Raw genomic sequence first — 8,634 nt, 5'->3', positions numbered from 1 at the left:
AAATTCTCTGAATACTTTAAAAAAATGCCATTGAAACAGTTTCCTTCGTGTGGGTACGATCAACTGATTGCAGGCTACAGGACTTAAAAAATCTTAACAAAAGAGGCTAGAAGAGCTTTAGCAAAGGTTTTATCCTTGTATGCTATACCAGACAAATACATTAAAGTGATTAGTGCTATGTACGAGAATAGAACTGCTGCGGTTAAAGTAGGAAATGAGGTTAGTAGCTGGTTTTGTATTAAATCAAGAGTTAAGCAGGGTTGTGTTCTATCCCCATTTATATGTGTTATTTTGATGGACTTTGTCTTAAGGAGCATAGGAAAGGCAATGGGAGACCACAGAATCAAATGGGGAGGAAAAAGTCTCCTGGGGTTAGATTATGCTGATGATTTAAGCATCCAAGATGAAAGTGTCACCAAAAAGATTAAACTTTTAGAGGTTTTGTGAGTTCAGGGTGCTAGAATATGTTTGAAAATTAATGTTAAGAAGACTAAGTCAGTAAGGCTAGGAATAAGTGAAGATGAAAAGATGACGTAGGGTAACAAAAAGGTTGATCAGGTGGGCAGGTTCACTTACCTTGGTAGCATTATTAGTACAGACGGTGGGAATGGTCAAGAGGATAAATGTAGAATAGCCAAGGCTCAGGGTGTTTTTTCATAGTTAAAAAAGTTTGGAAGAATAGGACAGTCTGCAAACCAGCATTAGAATATTAGAAGCTACAATGATGACAGTGGTCAAATATGGCTCTGAACCATGGACGCTCCGAAAAGATGTTTTCCACAGAAATTGCTTACGGGCGGTTCTGAGAACCCGACTGACTGACCGCATTTCAATCAGTAGGCTTTACGAAAAATGGGATTCACTACCGCTTGCTAGGGCTATAATGAAAGAAAGGTTGTGGTAGCTGGGACACGTCGTGCGGATGAAGGATGACAGATTGCCGAAGATTGTCCATTTCGGCCAGCCGTCTAGGGATAAACGGAAAGCAGGTCATCCTCGTTTGGGGCGGGAGGACGTCATGAAGAGAGATTTAAAGGAAATGAGAACTACTGGGGAGGTTGTAAAAAGAGAGGCCTTGAATAGATTGGGATGGAGGAAGAGTGTGCTTAGCTGTGTTGGCCTCAGGTGGCCTGGTGCTGCGGTGAGTTGTAGGTATTATTATTAGTAGTAGTAGTATAACAAACAAATTGGAAAAGTGAGTACCGATATTTCGTTCCATTTGGTATCGTACAACTCACCTTCGTAGCATTTTTAGTTTCAAAAATAGCAGTATTTTCACCATCGATTACCCAGTTTCACCTATCTTAGACACAATCATGGTAGAAATAGTAGAAAAAAGAATTGAACCAAAATTTCACTTTTTCGTTTTGCGGCAACTCTGCAAGTAACATATTGACGCAAGATTTTCAAATCAACATAAATGCCAGTAATTTTAACCATGTATCATTTGCGTAAAATCTACTCAGTTTGCCCTCCAAGATTCTTTAGAAACTTTTTGAGCCAAGCTTACTATTGTGAAGAACAGTGGAATGAAAGATTGTCTACTGCACTTTTGTCCAAGGTTAATTTTGATGAATTAAATAATGAGCTATTAAAAGCTTTTAGTGCATCTACTAAGGTCACACCAGTTGACTTTGATATATATGTCAACAAGATGACAGATGAAAACCATCTCATTGACTTTGAAGAAATTATAAACAAATTTAGGAGGTCACCCAGCACTGCTTTTGTACTTCCTTCATCACAACAAGCAGTTATAAGAGCCCTAGTAAAACTCAACAAATCAGATCTTTTAATGAAAATCTTAAATGATAGATTAAATTATGGTATATTTCTTGATTCATATACATCATGCCTATTAATGGACATGTTTGTGAAAGGAAAGAACTACCAATATGCTGCAAAGTGTGCAATCCAGCTAATGCTTCAGGAAGACTTTGGCTCTGATTTATCAAAATCCTTGGCTATGTATTCCTGTTTTTTATATCATCTCAATCCTTCTCCAGAACCATGGAATCCTTTCCCAAAACCAGTCATTGAAGAACCTGAAGAGGAGGTTAAAGTAAGGGTAGACTATATCCATGAACCATATTTTGATGACCATTTTGATCTGGAGAACCCACAACACTTGATTGGTAAGACATTTGCCTATGCTAATTTGGATGGATCTGGTAGCTATCAATTATCTTTACAATTATTAGGATGGACAATGTATGAAAAATACAACAATCTAATGGAAGTTCTTAAAGTGATTTTAGATACCAAGACTCCCATCTATAATGAAATATTTGAAAAAGTATATGAGATGGTTAGCTCTTCAAGCAGTGAAAATAAAGACAACATTTTAGATTGTCTGAGCAAGGTTAAGCATAGTGGAAAATTGCTAGAAAATAGCATAGAGCAAAAAATGAAAGAAGACATTGAAAATGCTGTTAAGAGCCTTGAGAAAAAATACATTGACACCCAGACCAAGCTATATAAGGAATGGCATTCTGAAAGAGAAACATTAGTTAAAGAACAAATGAAATCATTAGAGAAACTTGAAAAACTGAAAGAAATGGAGGAAAAGAAGAAACAATTGCAAGAAAAAGAAAATCATCTATTCTTTTTTGAAAATGAAGAAAAGTGGTTATTACAAGCTGAAAAGAATGAACAACTATTGAAAGAACTTATGGATAAAATTCCAGAATATGAGAAAAAACAGATGGAAAAGAAGGATGATAGTTATGTACCTCCTGAAATGCCAACTAATAGGTAACCAGTATTTGTAACTGATAGAAAATGATAATAAACTACATTTGTAATGTATTTCTTCTTTCTTATCTTTGCAAATATTGGTAGCTTGATTTTAGTAGTTGTCTCAGAAAAAAATAAAATATTTTTCAATTTGTGAGGCTTCTCATCACTTTAAGAAGCTGGAGTGTTTTAATTCATATTGACATTGCAAGCATTTAATAAGTCTCTGTTTATATTTATACTGCAATTTAATTAAAAGAAATAACTTGTGTTACAACCTATCCACTTTTTGATTTTAAAACTCAAAGTTAAAAAAAAATTATTAATTTTAATTTATCGCTTCAGATGCCCAAACTATATTTGTTTGTAAATCTATTTGCTTTTATTTTTGTCATATGTAATCTTTAAAATGAATTAGTTTTTTAAGCAGAACAGTGATAGGTAATTCAAATACCAATTTACCTTAGAAATAACACATTGGCTACTTTTAAAAAATGAACAATAGGATTTTTTTTCTATTGCAAGAAAATATTCTAGTTTCCTTATTATGAGAATGCAATATTTAATAGCAAATTCGTCTTCAAAATTGGCCTAATAAAAAAAAAACATATTATCCATAATTGTATATCATTTGAAACTACATATTAATATAACAATATCCTCCTGTAGGCTACAGTAGATAAAGCAACATATTTGAAGCTTTGAGATCATGGTCTAAACTAGACTTTTCTGAGGCCTTTTAACTCAGAAGGGTAAACAGAATCCAAAAATTGAAACAGCTTTGCACAGTATTGATCTCAGGTGGCTATATACTGATTTAAGCTATTAGTTATACTGTTGTATACTCTGAATTACAAGAATTAAAGATTTGTTTTCTTAGTTTACAGTCTATATCACAAGTAGGCTTGCGGATGCTGCTTGATTTTTAATGTCAAATATTTGCTTCAATACATACTATCTAATTCATAGAAAATAAAAGGATGGATGTTGCAAATACAACTTTTATCAATTTTAATGCCAGGAATAACCCCTGCTAAAACTCAAAATGGTTAATGAAGAAGTAGTAGTAGAATAACTAAGTGGGATTTGGAAAATAAGAAATTTTACTATAACTGGGATTGATAAATTTTTTCTGGTTCTCAAGACAATGCCACTCAGTAAGGAAGAGTTGAGTTTTGGAATAACCATGTAAGTGTTGTAATAGATAAAAATAAAAAAAGGCACTCAAATGGGGAAAAGGTACCCAAATGTCTTTCTAATACAGCAAACTAATTTTTTATGCTTCGGAAAAAAAAACAGTTCTAAAATGAATGTAAAATGACTAAATTAAAAACAATCCAGAAATTACCATGAAATAGAGATGACTATCACAATCTTACTCATTTTTTTACACTAAGAATTAGGCCTATTAAGGCAATTCAATCTCCACATAAAGATTGATGTACAAAAGATTTATAAGGGAAATACGGGAGCTGATTGGAAAACTAAAATCAGTATTTGAGACATATATTCTTCCAGTTTTATCATAGTATATGTGGTAGCATTGGCTTAGTAGAAAGCAATGTGTCTCCCATATTGTTGTTTTCATATTCCCAGACATTTCCATTGAAGGGATGGATGTAGAGACATATGAGGGGTTCAGTTTAAAGTTCTAGTGTGTTTTTCAAGGGTTGAAAGTGATTGGGGGGTTACCAGCTGCCCTTCCAAAACCATAGTTTTTAATAAAAGTTTCAAACTATTTGAAAACATCATTACAGTATGCTCAGAATAGTTCAAAAATCAAATAAGTAAGGGTCCTGAGGTCCTGAGGTAAGGGTCCGGAATTATGCAAAGCCTGTTGCTCATAAATTTATTTTAGTAAGAAAAGCTGTCCTATTTGTTTGAAATTTTCTGTGATGATTTTCTTGGCTAAAAAAGACCTCAAATGGTTTGAAAGAATCTCTAAGCCCATTGACAAAGGGGACCTGAATACACAAAAATAAGGTTGGTTGGGGCACAGGCCCCCAAAAATGAGCCAAGCCCCTTTTCTGCAATTGGCTTGAAGCTTGTATTTGAAAGTCCTTTGGCTATGAGGCCAAGTGTAAAAATGATTTGAAAAAATCATTGCTTTTCCTAAAAATTGGACTGGGCAGAAAAATGTTATTTTTTTTTATCATCCCTAACTTTATATCCTGAACATTTATATCCTAAGGCCTTGGGCTAATGGAACTGCTGTGCAAAAAAGAATGAAATATTGGTTCACCCAAAAACAGGCCACTAAAAGGGCGCACAAATTTTTTATCCAAAGGGCGTGAAATTTACATATCTTGTCCTGGTGCCAGGGAATTCACAAAAAATAGTTATGGGGTTATGGGCTCACAGGAATCAGCCTTTTTTCCCAACTGGCTAAAAATGTATACAGGTCCTTGGGCCAAGGAAAAGTGTAAGAAGAGTATATTGTTGTACCTAAGAAAGGACCAAACAACTTTTATGATCAACCTCCCCCCCTCTCCCCCACTTTGACTTTGTCAATTTAAAAGGCGTTGTGACAATACATGCTTTTAAAAGGAAGTATAAAAGCAGAGACATTTGACAAATGCAACAATTCTATTAGGAGTCTGTGGCTTATGTCTAATAGCCGGACTGTACTATAAGTTGTTATTACCATACTTTCTACCAATTACAATACCACTGTAATTATAAGTGCCTCTTCATATCCAACTGCCAGTCTGGGGCTATATTGGGGGAGGGAGGTTAACGGGGGGAGAGGGTTGGGTTAAACTGGAAAAGACTTACAAGATTATATAACACGATATTTCTGATTGTAATGAAGTGAGTCAAGCCAAACTGACTTACATCCATGTGCCCGTGGTCTGAGAAGACCCTAATGCACAAACTAATTTTTAGGTTAGGGCATAGCCTCACAAAAATAGGCCAAAAATATTTGTTTTCTGATTGCCTTGAAACAATATCTACAAGCTATTGGGCCAATTGGACTCCAGAGCACAGAAAAGAATGAGAAAAAATATTAGTTTGCAGCTAATGGGATTCATTAAAGGGCCAGGTAAACCGTTTCAAATAACTTTAAATCTATGCTTGTAAATGCCTGGGAAAAGTGACTTTTAAAAACGTCACTTTTTTGGGAAAAGTGACATTATGGGCACAACTTTTAAAAGTTGTGCCCATAATGCTATGTGCCCTATCTTACTATGTTTAAAAAAGGGTTGGTTATCTGGGTGACTTAGGGTATTTGTGATGAGTTTAATGCATACTAGAATCCTGAGAAACCAAGAATAGACAGGCAAAAACGCCAATTTGATTGGCACAATAAAACTATTTCAGTTGGACATTTGTATTACATACATTTTGTCTGTGACTCTGATGTGGATTTCATTTAGGAAGACAACTTTTCTTCAAATAAAAATAAAGAGTGACATTAAAACAAGCATAAGCTATTCAATAAATGAGGGGGATTAGCTCCTCCTTAGCTCTAATCTTTAAGTTATACAGTGGTTTACTGAAAGCATTTATGAGTAGAACAGGTGTAGCTTTTAAGTAACTGCAAGTATTCTATTTACTGATTGCCTTTTGAAACATTTGAACTGAGTATTATATTGTTTAAAGCAAATGTGTATAAATAAGCTCTTCCTTTCTTGAAGCATTGTGAAAAATGCTTTGTGTCATGGTCCAATTCTCTTTTGTATAAGAAGTGGTTCTTGAAGTATTGGATACAAAAATTCAAACTTTAGCCTAACAAGTAGGGGGTAAATGAAGGGGCAGTCCTCCTTTAAATAATATTTTTTTTTTATTTTAAGTGTAGTTGTTTACTTCTATCTGAAAAACTGTTTGTTTTTTTTATTTCAATTTCTGTTAGATCTTAATATTACCTAAATATGGGGAGACCTGCTGTCCCCTCAAACCCTGCTCTTTAAATGAAAGTTTAATTTTTGAAAAGCAATATATGTGTAAATATATATATATATATATATATATATATATATATATATATATATATATATATATATATATATATATATATATATATATATATATATATATATATGTATGTATATATATATATATATATATATATATATATATATATATATATATATATATATATATATATATATATATATATATATATATATATATATATATATATATGCATCAGGATTTCATCCCATTTTTGGGGGAGCTAAAAACCCTATATATAAAAACTACACATATTTTCGTTAGATAATTGCTTTTGGTGAACTGCATAAAAAAAATTAAGAGATTTTGCATATTTACAATCAACATAAATACTACTAATGCTACTAACAACTCTGTTGAGCACCAAGCTACCTAAGGCCAACAAGAATACTTGCGCTCCTCCTCCATCCCAATCAATTTAAAGCCTCCCTCTATATATCCTTTCAAGAAATTCCAATTTCCCGTAAATCCTTCCTTACAATCTCCTCCCACCCAATTTGGGGACAGCCTGCTTTTTGTCTGGTCATAGATGGTTGGCCATAAATAATAATAGATATTGTTCTTACATATACTGTTATACTGCTCGGGTTCCTCTCCGTCATTCCAGTTGGGATGCTCTTTATTAAAGCTGTTCCAACATCTTGTTTACTTTGGTCTTCCGATTGGCCCATTCCTAAAGCAAACCAGTTTGCTGCTGAATGTCTTCCTTGAAATCTGTTCAGTATTTGCAAAATATGTACTACACCTAACCACATGGATCCGGGTCTCATCATGGATCAATAGCCAACCCAGAAATAGCTCTATCAAAACTTGCTTCGAAACTTGACCATAAAGTCATTTGTCATCTATGGCACAACCTGTTTTGACAGTGATGTTTGAAGTAGTATGTATGTGATTTAAACAAGTCTTTAAACAAGCAATTTTTTGTTATTTCTTCTGAGTTACGTTGCGGTGATTATTTTTTCTCTCTTTTGTGCTTCGTCTTTGTTTATAGTATGTATTGTTTGATAGATTAGAAATAAATAAATAACAAGGCAGAAAATACTGCTTTGCTGTTGGATAATCTCTTTCACTACTAAAAAAGGGGATCAGAATTTTCAGTTTCAGTTTTAATGAGCCCTCTCTCATTATTCTAGGGCAATTGATCTGATACAACTACTCCCTCGAAAAACAAACAATTAAACACCAATTCGTGATCATCCTTCTTGGATAAATACGAAATTTCACATTTTCGTAGCTTGGGGTATGAAACCCTCTACAATAGAATTCTCTGATATGCTGAATTTGGTTATGAAATTTTCATTTAGATCAGTTCCCTTTTTGGTATGGTTTATATATATATATATATATATATATATATATATATATATATATATATATATATATATATATATATATATATATATATATATATATATATATATATATATATGTATATATATATATATATATATGTATATATATATATATATATATATATATATGTGTGTGTGTGTGTGTGTGTGTGTGTGTGTATATATATATATATATATATATATATATATATATATATATATATATATATATATATATATATATATATATATATATAAATATATATATATATATATATATATATATATATATATATATATATATATATATATATATATATATATATATATATATATATATATATATATATATATATATATATATATATATATATATATATATATAAACTAAATATAAAAAAACAAGTTTTTTTTAACTGAAAGTAAGGAGCGACATTAAGACTTAAAACGAACAGAAATTATTCCGTATATGAAGGGGGCTGTCCCCTCCTCAACGCCTCGCTCTTTACGCTAAAGTTTCTTATTGTTTTAAAAAATAAAGTTGTGAGAAAGAGTCTAACTTTAGCGTAAAGAGTGAGGCGTTGAGGAGGGGACAGCCCCTTTCATATAC

At 32.4% G+C, this 8,634-nt stretch overlaps 1 protein-coding gene across 1 annotated transcript; it reads left to right on the top strand.

Moving 5' to 3' along the window:
- Window positions 1-1,412: 1,412 nt before the first annotated feature.
- LOC148954509 (uncharacterized) lies at window positions 1,413-3,593 on the top strand. The gene has a single exon (XM_089087125.1). The coding sequence runs from the start codon at window positions 1,421-1,423 to the stop codon at window positions 2,756-2,758; it is 1,338 nt and encodes a 445-aa protein (XP_088943251.1). The 5' UTR covers window positions 1,413-1,420; the 3' UTR covers window positions 2,759-3,593.
- The last annotated feature ends 5,041 nt before the right edge of the window (window positions 3,594-8,634 follow it).

This window comes from Artemia sp. Qi Xiang Cuo, chromosome 3 (assembly GCF_049724085.1).
Source record: "Artemia sp. Qi Xiang Cuo chromosome 3, ASM4972408v1, whole genome shotgun sequence".
In the NCBI taxonomy this organism is placed as follows: Eukaryota; Metazoa; Arthropoda; class Branchiopoda; order Anostraca; family Artemiidae; genus Artemia; species Artemia sp. Qi Xiang Cuo.
Note: the sequence above shows the minus strand (reverse complement) of the source record. Positions and strands in the feature narration are given on the sequence as shown.

What these genes read in the sequence shown, in the direction of transcription:
- LOC148954509 (XM_089087125.1), top strand. Translation starts at nt 1,421, where the DNA reads ATGCCAGTAATTTTAACCATGTATCATTTGCGTAAAATCTACTCAGTT.